General features: G+C 38.0%; 4 protein-coding genes across 4 annotated transcripts; 3 read left to right on the top strand and 1 right to left on the bottom strand.

The window, feature by feature from the left end:
• Positions 1-317: 317 nt before the first annotated feature.
• LOC131327800 (uncharacterized) lies at positions 318-2,204 on the top strand. The gene is made up of 3 exons (XM_058360931.1): positions 318-585; positions 862-1,844; positions 2,160-2,204. The coding sequence occupies exons 1-3, from the start codon at positions 318-320 to the stop codon at positions 2,202-2,204; spliced, it is 1,296 nt and encodes a 431-aa protein (XP_058216914.1).
• Positions 2,205-2,767: 563 nt separating this feature from the next.
• LOC131327801 (uncharacterized) lies at positions 2,768-6,937 on the bottom strand. The gene is made up of 8 exons (XM_058360932.1): positions 6,277-6,937; positions 6,075-6,206; positions 4,804-5,790; positions 4,602-4,679; positions 4,161-4,241; positions 3,563-3,823; positions 3,340-3,479; positions 2,768-3,227 (listed from the first exon to the last, which is right to left on the bottom strand). Exons 1-8 carry the CDS (start codon positions 6,850-6,852, stop codon positions 3,041-3,043), a joined length of 2,442 nt encoding a protein of 813 aa, XP_058216915.1. The 5' UTR covers positions 6,853-6,937; the 3' UTR covers positions 2,768-3,040.
• A 1,348-nt stretch (positions 6,938-8,285) lies between these two features.
• On the top strand, positions 8,286-12,051 carry LOC131325221 (uncharacterized). Its single transcript, XM_058357352.1, has 2 exons — positions 8,286-8,761; positions 10,767-12,051. The coding sequence occupies exons 1-2, from the start codon at positions 8,409-8,411 to the stop codon at positions 11,416-11,418; spliced, it is 1,005 nt and encodes a 334-aa protein (XP_058213335.1). The 5' UTR covers positions 8,286-8,408; the 3' UTR covers positions 11,419-12,051.
• Positions 12,052-12,939: 888 nt separating this feature from the next.
• On the top strand, positions 12,940-20,274 carry LOC131325222 (uncharacterized). The gene is made up of 5 exons (XM_058357353.1): positions 12,940-13,356; positions 14,868-15,016; positions 15,248-15,409; positions 17,490-17,605; positions 19,755-20,274. Exons 1-5 carry the CDS (start codon positions 13,131-13,133, stop codon positions 19,771-19,773), a joined length of 672 nt encoding a protein of 223 aa, XP_058213336.1. The 5' UTR covers positions 12,940-13,130; the 3' UTR covers positions 19,774-20,274.
• The last annotated feature ends 2,535 nt before the right edge of the window (positions 20,275-22,809 follow it).

The raw sequence follows: 22,809 nt of genomic DNA on the forward strand, positions 1-22,809 counted from the left end.
TCAAGTATTTGAAGAATGACCAATCAAGAGTGACAGCTGAGTGTGCTTTTAAGGCAGATGGGTGTAAATGGTTTGTTCATGCAATTCTAGACAAATCAAATCAATTTTTTTGCATTAAGGAGCTTGAAAAAGAACACAGATGTGGTGCTACAATTTGTAATTCAAAAAATTCTCGGATGTCTTCAAAGCTTGTTGCAGAAGAAGTTCTTGATGAAGTTCGTTCAAAGGCGTCGTATAAGCCTATAGATGCTGTTAGATTCTTCAGACAACGATACGGTACTACAATCGGTTATCACCATGCATGGTTAGGTATTTAGATGGCGAACAATGATACTCAAGGTGATTATGCATTGTCATTTAACAAACTTCGATTGTATGCGGAGGTAGCGAAGGAGAAAAATCCCGGTAGTGTTGTGGACGTTGAATGCTGTGAAGATAATCGGTTTCGAAGGTTATTGGTGGCATTCGATGCATGCATCAAAGGATTCAACTACTGTCGGCCTTTTTTGTGTCTTGATGGTACTTTTTTGACAGGGAGATATAAGGGAACTGTGCTCGCAGCCGTTGGGAAGGATGCTGATAACGGTTAGTTTTTTTTTTTTTTTTTCAAATTCAGAGAATGCTTATACTGAGATAGAGTTATCTCTCTTTCTAGTTTTGTGATTATTGGCTGAGATAGCGTTATCTATTGCTTTATTATGGTAGATACAGAGACTATTTTTCCTGAGATACCGTTATCTCTTGCTTTATTCTGGTTTGTAGAGACTGTTTTTATTGAGATGTCATTTTCTCTTGCTTCATTCTGGTAGATACAGAGACTGTTATAGCTGAGATACTGTTATCTGTTGTTTTTTTGGGCAGGCTTGTTTCCGGTTGCTTATGGTGTTGTTGATTCCGAGACCGACGATAATTGGCTTTGGTTTTTGTTGAAGTTGAGATCTATTCTGTCAGCTCGTGAACTTACTTTCATAACAAATCGCCATACTGGTCTTGTGAAGCATGTGCCAGAGGTTTTCTCAAACGGATATCATTCTTATTGTCTGCAGCATTTGAAGAATAACTTGAGGGATAGGATGTCAGGAAGAGCACCTAATGGTTTCCGGGAACGAGTAGTGAGTCTCTTCAATGATTGTGCTCTTGCACCTACAGTATTAGATTTTAAAAACTGTGTAAACGAATTGTTTGAGGTCGGTGGAGACAGAGCTAAGGAGTTTGTTGCTTCCATTCCAGTGTATAATTGGGCAAATGCATATTTCCCAAGTAAACGATATGGGGAAATGACCTCAAATGCTGTGGAGTCTTTCAACAACTGGATTGTTGAAGCTCGTAAGTTGCCAGTCCTTAAATGTGTTGATACGATCAGGGTTCAAATCATGACTCAAATGTGTGAAAGGAAACAGTTATCAAGAAAATTGAACAGTGTTTTGTGTCCTGAATATGATGCAAAATTGAGAGAGTTCTTTAATAAAGGACGGACATGGACTGTGTTTGGATCAAGTGATGAGGTTTTTGAAGTGTCTTCATTACCAGCTGTTGTGGTTGACATAAGAAACAGGACATGCACATGTTGTCGTTGGCAGCTTTATGGTTTCCCTTGTGTGCATGCATTCACAGCTCTTCAGAAGAATGACATAGATGTATCCAATTATATTGATCCATTATACACTGCTGATGCTTTCCGATTCTGCTACGATTGTCCTATACATCCTGTTCCTATTTCTACTCTTGGAGTTGCACCAGTGTCTGAAAATTCTGCTGTTATTCTTCCTCTTATTCTTCCTCCTAAGACTAGGAGGCCACGTGGTAGACCCAAGGTTGCAAGAATCCGGTCAAGGGGTGAGAAGGTGAGGCAAATAAGGTGTGGCAGGTGCAAGAAGTTAGGAAATCATAATAGGAAGAGATGTAAGGAAGCTTGTGATTGATTCATTGTGTTCTATTGTTGATTCATATTCATTGGACATTGAATGAAAGGTTGAACGTTGGCTGAGATATTGATATATATTTTATTTTGTTTTTACAGAGCATGTTTAGGTTTTACAGTTTATGGGTTTAGGGTTCACAAAGAATGTTTTGTATAAGATAGCTTTATCTGTCATTCTATTTTGCGAAATGTATTGGCTGAGATACTGTTATCTCTTTTAATTTTTGTGTTGATACAGATTTTATTGGCTGAGATATCATTATCTCTAACTTTATTCTGGTAGATAGACTATTTCGCAGCATCAGTTGTGTGTCAAGTGAAAAGATATAGAGTTGTTATCATAACAAAACGATGACCTGCTATTCCCATTGTTCGGAGCCAACTATGCATATGTATCGTTTTAAACAAAAGAACAATTACTGTAATTCAAAACAGAGCAGGCAAGACATTTCATATACAAGCCTTGGTACGGCGAATTCCAATTGTTCTGAGCCGACCATTCATATGTGTCAATTTTAACAAAAGAACAACTATTGAATGAAAGGTTCACAAAGAATGTTTTGTATGAGATAGCTTTATCTGTCATTCTATTTTGCGAAATGTATTGGCTGAGATACTTTTATGTCTTTTAAATTTTGTGTTGATACAGATTTTTCTCTCTGAGATAGCATTATCTCTAGCTGTATTCTAGTAGATAGTCTATTTCGCAGCATCAGTTATATATCAAATGAAAAGATTCAGAATTGTTATCATAACAAAACGATGACCTGCTATTCCCATTGTTCGGAGCCGACTATGCATAGGTATCGTTTTAAACAAAAGAACAATTACTGTAATTCAAAACAGAGCAGGCAAGACATTTCATATACAAGCCTTGGTACGGCGAATTCCAATTGTTTTGAGCCGACCATTCATATGTGTCAGTTTTAACAAAAGAGAACACCTATCGTACTTCTAACAGAGCAGCCAAGACATTTCATGTACAACCCTGGTATGGCGAATTCCAATTGTTCGGAGTCGACCATTCATATGTGTCAGTTTTTAACAAAAGAACACCTATTCAGCAAAAGAATACCTATTCAACTTTCCAACACCTAGTCCTATTCAACTTTCCAACACCTAGTCAGTCTTCAAGTTTCGGTCTTTCCAAAGAGCTTCTGTCCATGTTCTTGGTTCATCATACAGGAACCTCATCAACAATAACACTCTGTATTCTCTGATTTCATCAGTTGTCAATGACTCAGGGATGCTTTCTCCGTGTGCAAGCTTGTCAATGATGTAGCAAACTATAATTCCACAGTCAACACTGCAAAAGTTGTCATAATCAGAGTTTAGAAGGATAGAAATAGAGTGCACAGGAAATAACACAGTGCATAGTAGTATCGAAATAAGATGCTGAACATGATTAATTGGCTTACGTTCCAGGTCTTTGTTGCGGAGATGCAGGTGAGATTATTGGAGCATCAAACTTTTGCTTTTCAAAGATTGTTTCGTTTTGTGATGAGAGGATGAATGTTGGGGTATGATTTTTCTTCACGAATCCTTCAACATACCTTTTCTGCATTTGCAAGGTTAAATATTTGTTTATTATTATTTTTGCGTCATTTAAGTATGGATTACAAGAAGTCTCAGTATTTTTACCATTAAACGAGCATCTTTAAGGTATGCATCTGCCTTTCTTCCAGTTGGTCTGATGGAGTTGTAATGCCTCCATTGCCCATCCTCAATGTCATAAACCAGGACAGTCCAATGGTATGGATCGTTGTCGTTCTCTTTATTACCTCCTGAGGAATTCATGGGGAAAACCAAGTAGCGATAGGCATGCTGTTTTTGAATGAGTTCTAGCAGCTTGTCATCAAGGAACATCTTTCTGACCTCATTTTTCTGGTCCTTCAGTAGGCTCTGTCAGAAGGAAGTGTTTTACAAATTACATGCAACAAAATACATACCATATACCAGTTGAGATAACCATATCTCATGGTTTCTAATGGATAATTCAGAACATAGAATTCGTGAGGTATTCTTATCTCTTGTTCTTTGTGCGCAAAAACAGTATATGAGAAGCAAGAGATAACAGTATCTCAGACACATAATATGTTTTTGATATTCTTATCTGTTGTTCTTTGTGAGAAAAAACAGTGCATGTGAACAAGAGATAACAGTATTACAGAAAAATAACATGTATTTAAGCAATAGATACAGAGATCAAGTAGTCATGCGAGACTAGTGCTTTACTTACCCACAATATGGATTTGAAAAATAGTATTTTACTTTCATCTCCTTGCTCTCTTTCCAATATGAATGTAAACGAATCGATGAGCTGCACACATTATTTCATGTGAGACTTAAATGCACAAAAGATTGGTAACAGTCCTGAAGAAATATAAAGTATTGGCAAAAATGAAGTGAGAGATAACAGTATCTCAGATAAAAAGTGTTGGTATCTCACAAACTTAATAAAGAGATAATGTTATCTCATCCAAAGAATTTACTGGTAGTACAATGTATACACATGCGAATGTGGATAAAGCAAGAGATAGTAATATCACAATGTAAATGTCAGCCAATTCAATTCCCAAATAAACCGAATAAACTAAGAGCTAAGAATTAATGGAAAGCGAGGGATTGATAAAGAGTACCGGAGGGGTACGGTTTGAGAAAGACAAGGAGCCTTTCTTACCGTGTTTTGTACATCTTTTTCATTCAAGATTTCTATGACTTCTTGCAAGCTTTCTGTACCATCAAAGAGGTTGTTATCCTAGATAGGGATTCTGCAAAGTTATAAGACAACAACAGTACATCAGCAATGAATATGAATCAAGAGATAACAGTATTTCAGACAAATAACATCTATTTGAGCAAGCAAATTGGTGCATTTTTACTAACCTGATGTCTTTCTCACACTCAAATATGTGATTTAAGAAGATCTTGTCATTTTCTGGGACAAGATGTGCCAGCTTTGTTGTTTCAACACCCATATATGGTAGTTCTGGAGCTGCTTTCTCTGCTTGTTTCTCTGTGCTTTTCTTCTTCCCATAGACTTGAAAATCCTCCATGTTCTTCTCTTTCCTATCTTCCCTCTTACTCACTCTCTTTGTCAACGATGATGGGTCCACAGTATGACCTTTCCTCAATCTCTTCTTCGTTGTTTGTTGTGGTTCTGCTTGAATGCTTGAGATTGTGGACTTGATCATTTGGTCTATTTCTTCCTCAGTCACTTCTTTATCATGAATTGGAGATTCATGATGGTGCACATTCTCGCTTTGTTTTTGTTCAGACAAGCTGTTTTTTTGTTTCTGCAACTCTTCAATTATCTTCTGATCTTTGTAATGTTGGGAAACACAATGTGCTGCAATGTCATGCAACTCTTCTGTCACCTCTTCAATTTTTTCTTCCGCTATGTCCTTCTCAACATACAACCCGCCTATTTCAACCTCATTTTCGATTATGTCTTCCTTCAACATCTCCACCTCAACATGCAGACTACAAGTTTTTTTTTCAATATCTGTATAATCTGCATTTTGTTTTCTATAACCTGAAAGCTCATGTTGAAGGGATTCTACATTCTGGCGTAACTCAACAATCAACAGATCCCTTTCTTGGATCTTCTTGTCCCTATCTTCAATTTCAACTTTCATGACATTGTTCTCTTCTTCAAGCACCTTAATTCGTTGTTCAAGCTCTAAAATCAAATTCTTAACATCCTGGTTCTCTTCTTGAGGGTTTTCTTCTTGGGTTAAAGGCTCTTGGTCCGTAAGGTTTTTCTCTTTGGCTTCGGGTTTTTTGTGTGTACCTTTTTGTTCGTGCAAGACTAGAGCTGCAAACAACCCTCTCTCCCGTTCAGTTAGCTCCAATTCTTCCTGTTTGACCTTTGAGAGTAGAAGGGAACAATGAATTAAAAGAGGTAAATTCAGATTATAGATTCATGAGATTTAATGTTTCAACTAAGATAGAGTTATGTCTCATTTTATTTGCAAACTGTATTTGATTGAGATACTGGTATCTCTTTCTTTTTGTGTGTTTATATAGAGTTTATTGTTTGAGATAGCATTATCTCTTGATTTATTCTGGTAGATACACTATTTTTGATGAGATACCGTTATCTAGTTTTGACCATAATACATAATAAAATCCAATAGGTAATGATGCTTACCATTCCCTCTGGAAGGCTGCTCAGTGGTGCCTCCAACAGTTTAGCAGCAAGCTCATTCATTTTCCATTTCATAAATTTTGGAAAAGTTTGTTGAGCTGGTTCCATAATGTGGGTATGTTCACAGAGCCAGTACTGTTTTCAATGAAAATATGTGTCAGATGTTGTTGATATTTTACTACAAGAAAGGGTAGAAGATTTTTACCAGGAGTGCAGTGGTGCAACCACCAACAATCGCCGGATTCTTGGAGTTGAGTTCGTTAACAAGATTATTGGTGATGAACATTGACCAATTGTAATTTGCACTATTTTCCAAATCCTCAACAAGCTTCAGGTAGGACCAATTCAGGTTTGGACCTGTTGTTGGGAAAAATAGTGTTCCAATGGTGTACAATGTCAGAAGACGTGCCAAATCTTTTGCAGCTTCTATCTCTGATACTTGCTTTTGCTTCTTCTTCTGCTTCTTCTTGACGGGAGGTTTCAAAATATTTTCAATTGTCACCCTCATTGTTGAAAGGTGCACGGTGCTTGCCCCAGCAAAGACTCGATTGGCAAATTCTGTGTCTGGCCTTCGCCCGTGGGTTGCGATGTGGATCTTCACCGGTCCAGATGTTATTCCAAAAATGACACCAATGTCATGATCAGTCAGAGGAATATCTTTTCTTGCTAGGGAAAACTTTGCTTGACCTCTCTTATATGTCTCTATCAACTTGATAAGGACAGGATCAGATTTCTTCACCATTTGCTCATCAATACTGCATTGAGTAATTGCAAACAACATGTTCGCAAAAGGTGATTTCTGAATCTGTTCGGATTGTACTTCATTGAACTTTACATCATGTAGAAGGCTTACAATGCTGTAAAGATTCGACCTATAATAAAAGTAACAAGACAATAGCAGTATATCAGCAAAAATGAGGCAAGAGATAACAGTATCTCAAAAAAATAACACCTTCAGGTTATTGTATAGAATGGCACGCCAAGTAGTTACCTGTATTGCAAACGTTTTAGTTTAACCTCCTCTTCCTTCACCTCTTCTATGTCTGGTTCCTCCTTTTTTTCTTGTCTTTTTTGTCTTTTTGTTTTGCTCTTGGATTTATCTTATCTCTCTTCCTCTTCAAGTTGTGGTTCTGTCTCTTCCTCTTTCATTTTCTTTGTTGTTTGACTCCTTGTTTTTATGCTTTTTTCTTCTTGATGTTGTGGTTTCTTTGTAGTCTTCTTCCGGGCTATCATTTTGAATCTTTTATATGTTCTAGGTTTTTCAGGATTTTCAAGAGGGTTTTCAGGGTTTTCAGGAGGGTTTTCAGGGTTTTCAGGAGGATTTTCAGGGTTTTGTTTCATTTTGAATCTTTTTCCTGTTAAAACAGATGAGAAAACAGTATCTTAGCAAAAATGAGCAAGAGATAACAGTATTTCAGATAAATAGTGTTGGTATCTCATAAACTTAATAAAGAGATTATGTTATCTCATCGAAAACGTTTTCTGGTTGTATTTTACAACAAGGGATAAAGTAGGAGATATTAATATCACAAATAACTCTATCTGCCAGAAATATAGTGTATTGGCAAAAATGAGCAAGAGATAATAGTATCTCAGATAAATAGTGCCCTAAATAGTGTTGGTATCTCACAAACTTAATAAAGAGATAATGTTATCTCATCGAAAACGTTTTCTGGTTGTATTTTACAACAAGGGATAAAGTAGGAGATACGAATATCACAATGTAAACACATGCAAATACTCCATTACACAATATTTAACATATTGATGAGCCCTAACATAAAGAAAGTGACAAAACCAGTAAATGACGCTAAAACCCTAGGAAAGTGACGACGATCGGAATGACGCTGTTCACGATGACAATAGCAACGAATACAAAAGTTAAATTACCTGTTGAAATGGTCGAAAACCAGCGAAGATGACGACAGGGATGGTGAAAGGAACGCCTACAATAACGATGATGGCAGCGACGATGAAAAGATCGACGATGACGACCGTGAAAGGATCGACGAGAAAGACCGCGATTAGGTTTTTTCGTCTCTGAAATGTTTTTGAAAACGCGTGTAATATGGGTAATTTTAGAACGCGTGTGATAAAAAGGACTGGAGCCGCTATAAATTCTTTAGATGGACTAATTGCTTGTTAAACCCTATAGTATGTCCTTATAAACAAGGAGCCCAAATAATAAATCAATCTAACACCCACTCATCAGACAGTTTAACTGTAATAAATGGAAAGAGTATATCCCCACAAAGGAAAGCGGAGGAAGGAAGGGATCAACATGCGGTTATATCCATTATTCCGTAGTCGGCGAAACCCTCTTTGAGTTCTCACGCAATGGCTTTATCCTCCTCCTCGTCGTCGGCGCCGGCGAAGGGAGTGGTCGTGACGGTGCCGGTGTTGGTTCTGTCGGTTTCTGCGGCGGCGATCTTCCTCTTCTTCCTGCTGTCCTCTCTCTCTTCCTCTCCCTCCACTTGCACTTGCCCCGTTCCCACCGCCAGCACCACCACAACCACCGCTGATGGGGCTGAAGCCTACGGGAGGTTTGGCGAGCGGATCTCGCCTACCGCGGAGGATGTGAAGTGGGTTAAGGATCAGATCGAGGCGAACGGGCTCCGTATGCAGGATAATGTCCTCCGAAAGGGGATTAACCCCCGTACTCGCGCTCAGCAGCTCCAAGATCTCGTTCAGTTCGTAACATCTCTCTCTTTCTCTCTCTCTCTCTCTGATAACTCAGGTGTCAGGTCCAGCTTTCGCGCACCTCGACCGATTCCACCGCCCACTTGCAGCGTCCCAATTAAAGCCAGAGCTTTGCTCTGGATGACTGGTGGGTTGGTAGCACTTGAGAGGTTTTGAACGTGAGATCTTAGGAGTGAGCTAACCTTGAAGTCCTAAGTCTAGACCACTAAACCAACCCCTTGGGGTTATCTCTCTCTGAATATATATGGCTATTGTATATATGTATGGATTGCAGAATAATTTATGTTTGTTTTGTTAGTAGAAGTATGTAGTTTTGAACCTCTACCAGTAGGGTGGAAGTTAAACCAGGATTTTGCATTCGATACGTGGGGACCCTTTGCTCCCTCTCTCAATCTTGCTCTCGTGAATTTTAGTAGTTTTGGATTTTATACATAGTCACTTTCCCGCTTGCGCTCGCACATTGTGTGACTAAAGTCGGAACATGAACGCCAATAATTTCCACATTCTAGATTTTATTCAGTCCCAAAAGATTAAAGAGTGTCTAATTGGATGTACTATTAATTTATTTAATACATGTGATTGAGATTGTGGAGAATTTCACAGTAGAAAAACACAGCCATTATAAAAGGAATGAGTAATTTCATGATACATTAGTCCAATTGAAGATTAGAAAAGGAACAAAGATTTCCAACATTAAAAGATTTTCTTCAGTCCCAAAAAACGTAGACATTGAAAAAGGAACAAGTTATTTTTCTTGATTCATTAGTTCAACTATGTATCGGTATCAAATTGATGAGAACCCAAGTGGAAATGTAGAGAAATTAAGAACTGCAAAGAGAATTGCAGTATTTGGAGTGGGAAAGACTGGAGCGATCGCTCTGTTAGGAGATGCTATTTATTCGAGAAAGGAAACCGAAATTTACAAAACAATTCCACACCTTGGCCGGTATAGCAACCTCTAGGTCTGTCCTGTTACTACAGAGGTTAAAGATTTAGTGAACCAGTTTTCTTAGATTTCCTGTTTAGGGCTTTCCGTTCTGTTTTTGCTGTCCTATGTCTTGTTTGGTTTGGTAGGGTGCCTTAATGCCAGTACTCTATGGTTTACAGATTTTAAGGTCAAGCATATCTTGTTTTCTTTGGGATATGGATTCAAAAGTCAAAAAATGTTGAAATTTTGTCCTTTCTGTGTCTAGTTAATTTATTTATTTATTTTAAATCTAAGGGCTAAATATATTTCAGTGAACTCGCTAACTAATTCAGTCACGCATTCAGTCTCTGACTTGGTGGTTCTACATTAAGTATATGTGACCTCAGTTTCTTGCCATTTTACATCATAATTTGGTGTATCTGTGGATGTGATTACCATTCTAAATCTTTCGATAATTACTCAACATGTCTATATCTTTTGGGTGAATGGGGAAATCTAGTCTATATACATTTGTTCATCTATGCATATTTTTGTACGTATTAGCTTCCAGTGTTAAATTTTTGTGACAGCCCCAAAATGTGCATACCAGATACCACACCACAGTGGTTCATAGCTACACAACAATGGCTCGTATATATCACTACGAAAGATCATATCAAATGCACCCCAAATCCTCAATTTTTCTCACCTCAGAATCTCATAATAAAAGACCATAATGTTGATGGCAACATCACAAATTCCCGTAACTAAGACTTTTCTTTCCTGATTACATCTTTTCTCAATATTCACCCCTAAGGCCCTAAGTCTCATGATGATTAAGGTGCGGGGAGTGTACCATATATTTCTTAGATACAGCGTTGGTTTGTGTGCGCGTCTGTCTGCCACTATTGTATTTAGTTAAATATCCACGCATCTCTCACATTTGTGTAGATACTTTTCCATTTACCTACATATCTATACCCCTTTATGTCTTTGTGTGTCCCTTGTTCAGTTTTAAGGCTTTATGTCCAATTTTGGTCTTCAAGTACTTCATTCAGACATGTGATTAGATCTCCTACAATTTTCAGATTCAAGGGCATATCTCATTATGAAGGAGAGGAATCAAGCAATCACACGGCTTTACCATGCCCTGGTGAGCTCCTTGTAGAGGAGCATCACAGCAATTATGGGGAGCCCTGGGCTGGAGGACGAGACGTGTTTGAGTTCCTTGCAGATTCTGTCCACCTCTCTCCAGATGCTCGTGTTCTTGAGATTGGATGTGGCACCCTTCGAGTAGGCTTGCATTTCATCCGGTACCTGATTCCAGGGCACTTCCATTGTCTAGAGAGAGATGAACTTTCTTTAATGGCTGCATTTAGGTATGAGCTTCCATCCCAAGGATTACTGCATAAACGCCCTTTGATTGTGAAAGGTGAAGACATGGATTTCAGTAAGTTTGGGTCTGGAATGTATGATTTGATATATGCGAGTGCCGTTTTCCTGCATATGCCTGATAAGCTTGTTTGGACTGGACTAGAGAGTTTAGTGAACAAATTGATACCTTTCGAAGGTCGAATCTTTGTGTCGCATAACATTAAATTCTGTTCACGCTTAGGAGGAGATGAATGCACAAAGAGATTGAACGATTTGGGGCTTGAATATCTTGCGAAGCACACTCATGATAGTTTACTCTTTAATCATTATGAGATTTGGTTTGAGTTTAGGAGATCTAAGGCATAAGATCTGGCAAACAATCTTAATTGCGGGGTTTGGTTATTTGTGATCAGATAGATGGAACTGATGAAGCAGCAAACTGGACAGTTGGCTTTTCTTTAACGTTTTTGAGAGGTTCTGTTTCAATTTAATATGATATTGCTGGTGGAAGAGAGATGATGGCCAATATATGGATATTGATTTGATGCTGGGATCTTCTTTCTATTCTTGAAAAAGAAGTGCTGCTCATGTAGATCTTTAGGCATTTTACTGATTATTAGAAAATTGACCGTGGTAATCCATGTTAGAAAAGCAAGTGGCATCATGGGTATTTTGTTGTGAAAAAAATGCTGTTGACAGTTCATTATTTGGCTATTCTGCCCGAAAGTGCTGGATGGGAAAACTTGAATTCTGTATGTTGAAATTGTTGTAATTATCACCGACGCTTTTCGTCCCTTTGGAACGACACTGTCTGATGTGCCAATCTGGGGTCTTGATTTCTCTGGTAGTTAAAAATGGTACAAGGACAATATTATGTGGCTATTTATCTTTGGCCCTTTTCCCTTTCCCTCTATTGTCATGTAAAATGGCAACTGATGCTATTGGGCTATATTTACCCCAAAATATACAAGTTAGAACTGAGATAAATTTCGATTTATATGTTCTCGATTTGCTATTACTTGTGAGTTGTGACCATGAGGAAGCAACCTCAATCTGGTATACAAAATGTTGGAAAGAATGCGAATTAAGTAAAGGAGTTTCTGACTGTTTTTTGCGCTGTGGTCTATCAGCTTGAACTACTGTTGGAACATGAATAGTTGCTCAATTCTGAGTAGAACAGTGTCCAAGTTGTTGGCTGAAGCACATACTGTCCATCTGCTGGTTGAACTTGTTTCCTTTCCCAAATACAGTACTTGGTCTTGAACTTGCTCCATTCCCTATGAACTATTATTATTAGGTTGCTAAGTAGCATGGATATGCAACACCACACGAAGATGGACACTCATGCATGCAGATTTCTGAAAAATGGAAGACGCAACATATCCGGGATGAGGAAGGATCATCTCATGCGACCACTCTTGTGGTCTCTCATGTGATGCAATATACAGTCGTCATAATTTATTCGATGATCATAGCCCTTTATTTTATAGGCCTCGTTGTGTTTATTGTTGATGCCAAAAATTAGTATGATCGGACATCATTACAATTTGAACAGAAATGAACAATTTGATTCCCCTGTGAAATACTCTTGTTACAGATACACTTCGTTCAAACGGATGTCAATGTTTTATCAACTTGAATTTCTTCATGGACAAAAAACACAAACTTATAAAATGAATGGCTCGGATGGGTTAATGAGATTGCGATTCGTCTTATTTTGCATCACAATATGTAAGGAACACATGAGAAGATTTTGATTCACTGGGGACATGACATGATGAGATCGATCTATTTATGCAGCATCTTCATTCTGTACGGATTCTACACAAGGCTTTTAGTCTTATAAAACGGGTGTTGCACTCCGCTTTTTCTGTAAATGCATTTGTCTTGTACTTTGAAAACCATATAGAGTGTGCGAGAATATAAATTTCCTCCAAAACAACAAAAACAAAGTAAAAAAACGAAAAAACAGACGCAGTCCAGCATCCTTCTTCGGGGGGACCCGGAAAAAACGACGCCGTACCACAAACCTACCTCAAAACCCTACTTTAAACCCCTCTCCCTTCGGTCCAAACTCGATGGCTCGTCGACGGATCCTGTTCTTCGCCACCACAACCTGTGCGCGACAATCGAATATCCGTCACAATGTCCAATTCAATCCATCACAGCAGCACCGCTGGATTTCCTCCACGACACAGCTCGATGCGGCGGCCTCATGGATGGACAAGATCAAAGGCGTCATCACCTGTAAAAAGTCCGCCCCTGAACCAGACCTTCCTTCTCAGGCTAACTTCACCCTCCTTCGTAAGTTCCCCCTCCCAATTACATCGCCAGCATTCTCCAATTATATAAACATGTTTTAAACAAGTTGAATGGTTTGGGTAAATGGAGGTCCTCATAGGAGGTGGACTGTATATATGCGTATATTACGGGATTATAGATGAAGATGACTCAACCGTAGAAAGAAAAGGGAATAATAGTCTGTGAGAGAGGAATTGCAATATTTCGAAGTTCTTGCTCTTCAAAAAAAGTATTTCGAAGTACTTGGAGAGTTGATTAAATCAGGAAAAAGGATAGAATTTGTGGGGCTGCTGGGATCCTAGCTCTTCGACCTAGCCTGCACAAGTAGCCCATGACTAAAAGACCTGACCGGAGGTGCTCCGGCAAGGCCCTCCAGCGAGAGGGTAAGATAACGCAGAGGAAAGGCAAAGCACTAGGGTTTTGAGTGTGGGTGAGAATGTACCTCTTTAGGGTTGCTTAGCTTCCTTTATATAGGGCATTCTTGCTCTCCAAGTTCACACATGTGCACAACACGCGTCGGTTGACGTCACCTGACATAGCCAATAGGAATGTAGCAACAGCCTCAATTGTGAGCTGGCACGCCCATTTGCGTTCATGATTACCTGTTCGTGTAACCGCTCGGATGACGTCACTCTTGTCATCACGAATAAGGCGGTTATCTCCATGTGGGTGAGCTGGCATCTTTCTCCTGCCTGACCCTTATTGCCGAGCACAAGGATCGACCGTTAATCGGTCGTCTTTGGGCCCGCAGCCTCCTGCCATCTGTCCAAGTTCTGATTCGTCCGTCCATAATTTGCTGGACTCTTTAAAGGCAGGCGAGCTCAATCATGTCTGGATTCAAGGGGCAGTCGAGTTGCTGAGCATGCAGCAAATGTCCGGACCATTTAGTTTGGCCCACTACAGAATTATACAGAAAGAGTTCATCATAAATTATTGAATTGGCTATTCCTACTAGTTGATATCAGATTTCTTATCTTTGCCCTAAGTTACTTGTGAGATAAGCCAGCATTACGAGTTCAGTATTTAGTTGTTCAAGCTTGGTTTGAAAATTCAAAATGTATTCAAGCTTAACTTGTTTTTGAGATGAGCCGATCTCAAGAAACTTGAATGCTTTATAGTACATCATATACTGAATGAGTAGAGTAGTATCTTGTTCGAGCTTTCTTTGAAAGCTTAACGGGATCCAAAAAATTGTTCCAATTGGTTACGTACTTACGTTATGTAATAAATCGATCTTGATCAAACACGAACATGAGCTTGAACTCCAGTCTCTTGTTTCATTTATCCGCTCTAATGATTGAAAAAAATGAAGTTAAGCAGAAATCGGACTTAATGTCAGCGAAACACGTTTGTAAGTTTATTCTCAAAATCATACTTGCCATTGACTGTTTTAGGAACAAAATTAACGGTTCAGATCATGTTTTTGGCCTTGGGCCAAAGGGCAAAGCAAACCCAATTACATAAATTCATATTTGTATGTAACGTTAATTGTGGTTTCTTTTTTTTGGGCGAAGGGTTTGCGGAGGAGATGAGGAGTGCGAGAAAATTAGGGACATTGAAGCAGTACATAGTTGGGCGAAGCAGCGAAGCCACTTTCGCTGAAGCTTTCGAGAAGCAGGAAGCTATTATTCGGTACCTTGGAGGGTTCGATCCCACTGGGGAGGTTGATTCCCTACCTCTCTTTACTAGTCAGCTATGTTTGGAAGCCTGTATCCTGAATAGAAATATGTGTACATATGTCATTCCAAAACCAAGACAAGTTTACATTATTACTGCGTAAATAGTTGTTTCTTTCTTTGTTACAACTTACAATTCTGCTGGAGGCTGTTTGTGTGTTAGTAGTTATTTCCTTTTGTTCACCAGTTTGTTTCACTTTCTTCATTTATTGCTGTAGAATCTCCAAACCAGTCAAAAGCAAGAAGCAGCTAAGCAATGTAATTGCACAATAGCTGACGTTGAGAATGCCTTATCGAAGTTTACTTGGGCTAAAGAAGCACATAAAAAAGTTGAGAAGTTAAAGGAAGAAGGGAAGCCGATGCCAAAGAGCTTGGCCGAGGTATGTTTCAGATGAATCTTCTTTTTGCCATGCACATAGAGTTGTGATGGTTGTTATGTGTATGAGAGGACATTAGGAACCCTGTGGGGTGATTATTTGACTTTGATTTTGAGTTTTCTGCATATGACTTTGATTCTTTGAGATTTTTTGCTGAATTGTTAGTAGATTTGATGAAAAAGGTTTAACATATAGATAATTTGAATACTGTTCTCATCTTTCCTTCTTTGTCAAGAGACGAGATAACTTGGATGATAGTAGAAGAATGCTAGCTGTATTTGATTAGAGTTATCAGTGCTTCATTGGTCATTGATTAAATACACTTGGCGTTTACATTTGTGTGTAATTCAATTGCGGTAATTTAAAAAATCTGGCCGATTTGTATGCAGTCCTTAGGGTGGTATGGCTAGAAGTAAATGACATAGAAACTTGCAGTGTAAGTTAGATGTATTACAAGGGAGATGGAAATCATGGAATAGAGTTTGGTATCCCATCTTTTTGGGTGTTATTGTATTCTCCTTTTTTGTTTCTTTACCATTTTCTCCTTCTTTGGTAGAGGAGTTGTCTTGCTTTATTGTATCTTCTCTTTGCACTTTTTTGTACACTTTCCTCGTTGCTGGGAAAAAAATAAGAAACAAAAGGAAAAAAGGATTGTATTTCATCCTTGGAATGCATTGTTGTACTATCTCATAGCCGCAAGAGGGATAGAAAGTAGGAGGGTAGGACGGACAAAAAGGGGATACCCTAGGGAAGCGATTAAGAGTTTCTATCTTTCTTTAGATGGAAGAGAAGAGGGAAGTAGTTCTGATGTTATTCTACAACTTTGGCCTTTTTGTTCGGATCACAACTTGGAAAAAAATTTCCAACTCAAAAAGTACTCATTACCCCTACTTTCAATCATTACTCTCATTTCTCTCTCCACTCATTACCCTTATCTCCAATCATTATTCTCGTTTTTCTCTCTATCCCCCTCCACTCATTTCCTCTTTCTCCTATTATTACCCTAATTTCTCTTTCCACTCATTACCCCAAAAACCAAACCCAAAAGTTTTCAAAAACCCATCCAAACACAGCATAAGTCTTTGAACTTTTGGAGGGAGATAGTAAAACATTATGGCTTTTAAAGAACTTTGAGGTTAGTTCGTCCTCTAATCATCTTTGAAATGGGTGGGTCAGGTCCAGCAGATTGGGCATCCTGCACCTGAAACCAACCACACCAATCTTTGTTATGGGGAAGCAACCTCCTTCCATCCTCTCTTTCCTTACCCTTTCTTCCTACCCATATCGATCCCAAGTGATATTACTTTCAAGCACCGTCTTTAAATCAATTATCTATATCTTTGTTCATCGCTGCTGTTTTTTTTTTTCTCTTCTGATTCTTTTCTCTTCTTTTCCTGCTTCTAAATTCCTTTTCCTTCTAGTGGGTACTTATTTGAAGAATATAAGCAAAAACCCCATTGGAGTAATTATTCAAAAATGTAAAACACGCTTGCTGTATGTCCTCAGCTCTGGTACTTTACTCTCTTTCTTTTATCGACTCTGGTCTTTTGTGGTTTTAGTTAGCTCCTGTTTAAATTAATTGGGATTTACTTACACTGAAATGAACTTTTCTCTAAAAGTTAAGGCCGGCCTGCCATGGATTAAGGATGACCATGGTTTAAGCGCCAAGATCTGCAGCATCTTGCTCAAAATACTAAAATACTTACAAATTGTGCAAAAGTTCATAGAAAAGGTTTCAATATAATGTGATTTTTCTGACAAGACCACCAGGGGCGCAGTTTATATCTAGATGGGATTTACTTAGTTGGATAAGGTGGTGTATCGTGGACTAGTATGGTCCATGCTCTGGGCGGTGGTTTTCTTGATATTTTCAGTTTTGTCCTGTCACTTTGGTTAGTTTTACTTTTTGGACTGCAGTTGATTGTCAACTGATTAGATCATACGTTGTCTTTCTCGCTGAAATTGTAAAGCAGATAAAGAAATCATTCATCTTCGTAATCGTATTTTCTTTTTTCCGTTTTGTCCTGATAGAAATATCAAAGCTAACTAATTCGCTTATCAATTTGGCATTTATTTTCCATAGGTCCAAAAGCTGATGGGATCAACACCGATGGATCTTGCCCGGTCAAACTTGGCTAAGAGTGGGCAAATAAGTAGGAATGCACTCTGTCCATGTGGTTCTAAAAAGCGATACAAGCGGTACTTTTGCTTCTCATGAAAATTTGAAAAATATGCTCTTGAAACAATCTACTTGCGTTAAGCTAAGATTAACGATAAATGCATGTGGACTTCCACATGCTGGGCATTAGTGTTGCTCCTTTGTTAATCTTGAAATATAATGCTTCTTGAGAGTTCTATATTAAGAGGAAACCCTGGCTTCATCTCTTCTTTCACATTGATGTACTTATTTATTTCTTTGACCACAAAGCATGCTACAAAATGTTTATCTATTTACATCAATGTTATCATCCATTCTGGTTATTTTTATTTCAAATTACACCATTGTTACCCACTGCGTCATGTCATTACAATTAGTGTTATGAACTGCCAATCCTGCCACCAGTTTGTCATACTGGACATCTCAACCTTCTTTAGCTGGATTACAATGACAATAACAGAACCCATCTAGTCCCCAGTCACTTCTTTTGCTGGATTACGTTTGGAATACATGGAATTGTCATTCAGCAAGGAGTTTTTCGTGATGAATGTCTAATAGTAAATTTTGGGATATTGACCATTGATAACCATGGTTTTATTGACTGTATATTCCTGTGCAAAGTTATTATGAAAGCTGCTGAGCATCTCCAACGGGAGATGTCAAATCCTACGTGGACATGTTAACGGTAAAATTTGACACCAAAATTCAATCCAACCCAACAGCCTTCTTTGATGCCAATTCCTACGTGGATTTGAAGGCAAGCCTTCTCATGCCAACTTTGACAACATCCCTCCTCCATGCCAAATTTCAAAAAATGACTATTTGTATTTTGACATAAGGGTTGGAGAGGGATAATTTGATGTCAAATAAGTAGAATTTGACATCAAGGGTTGGAAAGGAAGGCTTTGATGTCAAATTGGAGATGCCAAAATGTCACGTCAGCCTTCAAAAAACGTTTGACATCTCCAATATGAAGCCATGGGTTGGAGATGCTCTTAAGTTTCTCTGCCAACATGCATATTTCTATCTTTGATGTGGATTCTTAGTTATCAGCTGTTTTAGTTATACATACAGCCTTATTGTTCTTGGAATACCTATTTCCTTTCAAGTTATGAGTTCTTGGACAGAACCTTAGCTATGGGAAATCTGACCACACGGAAAGATTCCTAGGTTGCAAGTAAAGGATCTAATACTAGAAACAATTACTTGTAGGTGGACTAGAAACCTAGACTTTGATTTTGGGGTTTGATCAGTTTGTGAATGGAGCATGGTTACAAAACGTAGGTGTAGGTAAGAGTTACACATTTTAATTAGATTTGGACCACTCAAGGGTTGAGGGTACGTGTGAAGATTAAGGTTTGTTGATGGAATTAGGCCATTATGCTGAGGAGGCTAGTGTAACTAGTGTTGGTCAAGAATCAGGGGAAATATTTCTAGGACTTTTGGATAGAAAGGGTTATGAATTACATCTCCAAGGGTATATTGGATAGGGAAGATATATGGATATGGGAGTTTTATAGGCGCACTAAAGGACTGTAGTGGCTGTTAAGGATACGACTTAAGTGTTGGGGTGACAATGTGCGTGGGGGAGTGTTTGCTGTTTGTTAAATTATGGTGTAAACAGGTAGTGAAAAGGAAACTATCAGATAACAAGGCCAATGTTAGAAGAAGTAGATGATCAGTGGACTTAGGAAACCATGTGAGCGTTGTTTTTATCTCACGTGGCAGAAATTGGAGCCGCGCCATCAAAAGATTCAAAACAGTGCAAAGAGCTATGTAGAATTTTAATCCCTAAGCAATCGTGATGTTTTAACATTTTTGACGCATTTTCACAATTCAACTATTATGTAGTGTAGTGTGGAATGATAAGCGAAATGTTGTTAAACCTCTCTGATAGAAGCAAAGTGATCGTTAAACCGACTGATACTCTTCTTTTTGCCAAAAAAAACAAAAAAAATTCTGTTGTATTTATGTTCTGTATCCATGTATTCCCTTTTGAAAACTAACTGATTTGTTTGTTTTACATAATTTTGGAGGTATGGTACTTACACAACATTGTGCTCCACAACAATTCAATGATAGTCAAATAGGATGTTACTTTACAACAATTCAATGAGGCAGTGCCACATCACCATGTTGTGCAAAAGGTTGTGTTACTAGACTTTTCCATAATCTTTATTTGTTTTCCAGGTGCTGTGGGAAGGATTGAAGAAGCCGACTGTGAATGAAAGAGAATAAAAATCGCATACTGAATGGAATAGGATAGAAACCCGAAGTGCAATTCTTAATAGTAGAGAGGTTCCTGAAGAAATCAGAAGTGATGGGGAAATCGCTATTGAGAAAGCTCAATGTGGTTGTTGGTTGTATTTTGCAGTCCGGAAAGAGTTCTGGAGAATGTTAAATTTTGCTCGCCATGGCCAAATGTTCTCATTGTGGACGGTTCAACTTAAACAGCTGCTTGTAATCTGTTCATTGTTACTGCTCTGATTCGGAGATGGAACAGATTCAACTACTCAATGTGCATAAAGAATATCCGTTGTTATTTTCCTTGTGTTCATCAATTTATGCTATGTTAAGCTTATTAGATTTGTTGAAGGAAAGGATAATGATTGGGAAATAAAACTCTCTTTCGTGTCCCAAGCAAAAAAAATAATTGAAAAATCGTTATCTGTGACTTCGTTACCTATATTTGACATTTTTGGATCTTTTTCTACTCCCCTATCTCTGCACATAAAAGTAATAGCATGCTTTTTCTGTCTCGGTCCTTACAGGAGATGCGTGGTAGATATAACACTTTGCAAATGTGATTGCCTCCGTTCATCTCCAACATTGGCTTCTAATTTGAAGGTGTCAATTTTTGTGAGTCTTATGGCAAATTGACTGCACTCTTTTTCATTTCACCTTTAATATGAGCAGGTGACATTATGTCTCCGTTTGTTTGGGCCTAAAATATTTTCTAGTGTTTGGTTGTGTAAAAAATGAGAAAAACATTTTCCTTTAATTGGATGAAAATGATTTACCCTTAAATCTTCCGTAAGTTATTTTTCAAAATGAACCTGCTGTATTCTACTGCAATTCTGCTTAGTTTCCTCGATCGTCAGTTTTGACTCATGTTTAATTATAATATTCTCATATCTCTCTACCGTTTAAACTCCCCATCTTTATACTATTTTGTCGATTTCTGAAAATATTTTTCAAGTGTCAACCAAATATCGAAAAATAAAATTTTGAAGTTTGTTTTCTGAAAAACATCTTACGTTGAAAACATTTTACATTGTAAAATATTTTACATCGAAACAAATGGAGCCTATGTTTTGTTTGAAAAACTCACGGCCCATCGCTCAAGTTTTGTATCGTATCGTATGCTTGAATCTGAGCATTAGCTTATAGGTATAGGGATAACTAACTAGAACCTGAATTTGTGAAAGAATTCAAAGGAAAATTAGAAGAGCCAATATCGAAAACTCGGATATTTTTCTTTTCGAACTGAGTGAGTATAAAGTTTTAATAGTGGGAAGAGTAATGTTTGAATACCACCTTCCTTTCCATTTTCTACTACCTTGAAAACTTCAAAATCTTTTTTTTTTTACGTGGGAAAGCTGATGTATTTTATTCAGGTAACGATAGGTTCTAAAGACCGAATATCACTAAGCCCTTGTTCGTTTGTCCTTTGGGAGAAAAAGTAAAAATTTGATCCTGAGACTCCCTCCAAAATTGCCATTTCCCTCCACTTGATATTTGAATTTTTTATCCAAATCATTATTGTGTCTGTCATTACTCTCTCTCTCTCTCTCTCTCTCTCTCTCTCTCCCCTCTCCACCACTCCTTTCCCTCACTAATTAAAAATTAATAAATTATTTGACCCCATTCGTTTTTTAAATATATGTTTTATTATATTTTAAAGTTTTTTTGTTATGAAATGTAAAATGTTAAGTTTAGTTTTTTATTTTGTTTTATAGCTTCTTTTTTTTCTTGAATAGTGAGTATCCAATTTTCTTGTTATGAATGGTTAGTAAGCATTTTTTTTTTTTGTTTTGTTGAATTGTTGGTATAACCAAATTTCTTGTTATGAATAGTTAGTAAGCTTCTTATTTTTTTCAATTTTCTTATAAATAGGAGGTATAGCTCCATTCTTCATTCATTCCAAGTCCAACAAATTATTCCTTATAAAAAATATAACAATTTCATAATTCCCCTTATTTGTTTGATGGCTCGAAAAATTTGGAGTGAGGTGGAGGAGAGTCTATTGCTTTCGGCCCTTACGAGCACATACAATCGACGATGTGGAATGCTGAGCAGAGAACCTTTTATCCCGATTACTTGAATTATCTACAAGGTCTCCTGGCCGTTGAATTTCCCGACGCTCCTATAGAGGAGGCATTCCATATTCAAGACAAGATTATGAGGTGGAAGCGGACTTGTAAGTTAATTATGATCCTAATTCATGGTCCCATATTTGATTGGGATCTGACCCGACACGAGGTGGTGGCTGAAGATGACGTGTAGATTGCATATATCCAAATAAGCCATAATTATTATGTTAAATTTTTTTTTTCAAATATACTTACAATATGAAACTGTCAAAAGGAAATTTATATTTGCATGTGTTTGCACTTATTAGGATCATCCACAAGCTAAGATGGCAAGAGGTGTGCAATTTTCACAGTTCAATGATTGGTGCCTTTGCTTCACTCACCCCAACCCTTAGAGGAGTAAGTGGATATGGCGGAACACATTGAGCACCAGCCACGGTGTCTGCAAGTCTGAGCAAGCTATTTCCTGTGATTTATGTTGTTTATTTTCGTTATAATGGTGTATTTTGAAATGTAGTGCCTTTGTACTACAAATTAGCTCATGAACTTTGTAGAGCAGTTATTGAGTGATTTGCTTTTATATCCCTTTGACTTATCCGAAAAGTTCAACTTAGTCCTTCCGGTTTCAATTTCACCCAACTAAACCTTCAATTTGCAAATTTATTTCAATGTCTTCCTTCCATTGGCTCCCGTCAGTAATTTGGATGGAAAAGGGCCACGTGCCCATCACGTGAGTCTCCCCCAGGGGCATATTTGCCCCTTCCCAACCCTCCCTTAACCCTATATCCATTGGAGGGAAATGCGTCCATTTATTCCGCCATTTTCACCCCTGCACACCATTATTCAAACCTCTATCTCTCTCTTCACAGGTTAGCATCTCTCTCTCATTTTGTAGGTTATTCCATCTCCCATCTTTCATCTCTCTCTCTCTC

The sequence above is a fragment of the Rhododendron vialii genome, chromosome 5a (assembly GCF_030253575.1).
Source record: "Rhododendron vialii isolate Sample 1 chromosome 5a, ASM3025357v1".
In the NCBI taxonomy this organism is placed as follows: Eukaryota; Viridiplantae; Streptophyta; class Magnoliopsida; order Ericales; family Ericaceae; genus Rhododendron; species Rhododendron vialii.

What these genes read in the sequence shown, in the direction of transcription:
- LOC131327800 (XM_058360931.1), top strand. Translation starts at nt 318, where the DNA reads ATGGCGAACAATGATACTCAAGGTGATTATGCATTGTCATTTAACAAA. An exon ending in TGGGAAGGATGCTGATAACG is followed by an intron (nt 586 to 861) that starts GTTAGTTTTTTT and finishes TTTTTTGGGCAG; the next exon opens with GCTTGTTTCCGGTTGCTTAT. An exon ending in TCCGGTCAAGGGGTGAGAAG is followed by an intron (nt 1,845 to 2,159) that starts GTGAGGCAAATA and finishes GTGTTGATACAG; the next exon opens with ATTTTATTGGCTGAGATATC.
- LOC131327801 (XM_058360932.1), bottom strand. Translation starts at nt 6,852, where the DNA reads ATGTTGTTTGCAATTACTCAATGCAGTATTGATGAGCAAATGGTGAAG. An exon ending in GTGAGAAAGACATCAGGTTA is followed by an intron (nt 4,680 to 4,803) that starts GTAAAAATGCAC and finishes ATCCCTATCTAG; the next exon opens with GATAACAACCTCTTTGATGG. An exon ending in TTAAAGATGCTCGTTTAATG is followed by an intron (nt 3,480 to 3,562) that starts GTAAAAATACTG and finishes TTGCAAATGCAG; the next exon opens with AAAAGGTATGTTGAAGGATT.
- LOC131325221 (XM_058357352.1), top strand. Translation starts at nt 8,409, where the DNA reads ATGGCTTTATCCTCCTCCTCGTCGTCGGCGCCGGCGAAGGGAGTGGTC. An exon ending in CAGCTCCAAGATCTCGTTCA is followed by an intron (nt 8,762 to 10,766) that starts GTTCGTAACATC and finishes TACAATTTTCAG; the next exon opens with ATTCAAGGGCATATCTCATT.
- LOC131325222 (XM_058357353.1), top strand. Translation starts at nt 13,131, where the DNA reads ATGGCTCGTCGACGGATCCTGTTCTTCGCCACCACAACCTGTGCGCGA. An exon ending in GGTTCGATCCCACTGGGGAG is followed by an intron (nt 15,017 to 15,247) that starts GTTGATTCCCTA and finishes TTATTGCTGTAG; the next exon opens with AATCTCCAAACCAGTCAAAA. An exon ending in TGCCAAAGAGCTTGGCCGAG is followed by an intron (nt 15,410 to 17,489) that starts GTATGTTTCAGA and finishes TATTTTCCATAG; the next exon opens with GTCCAAAAGCTGATGGGATC.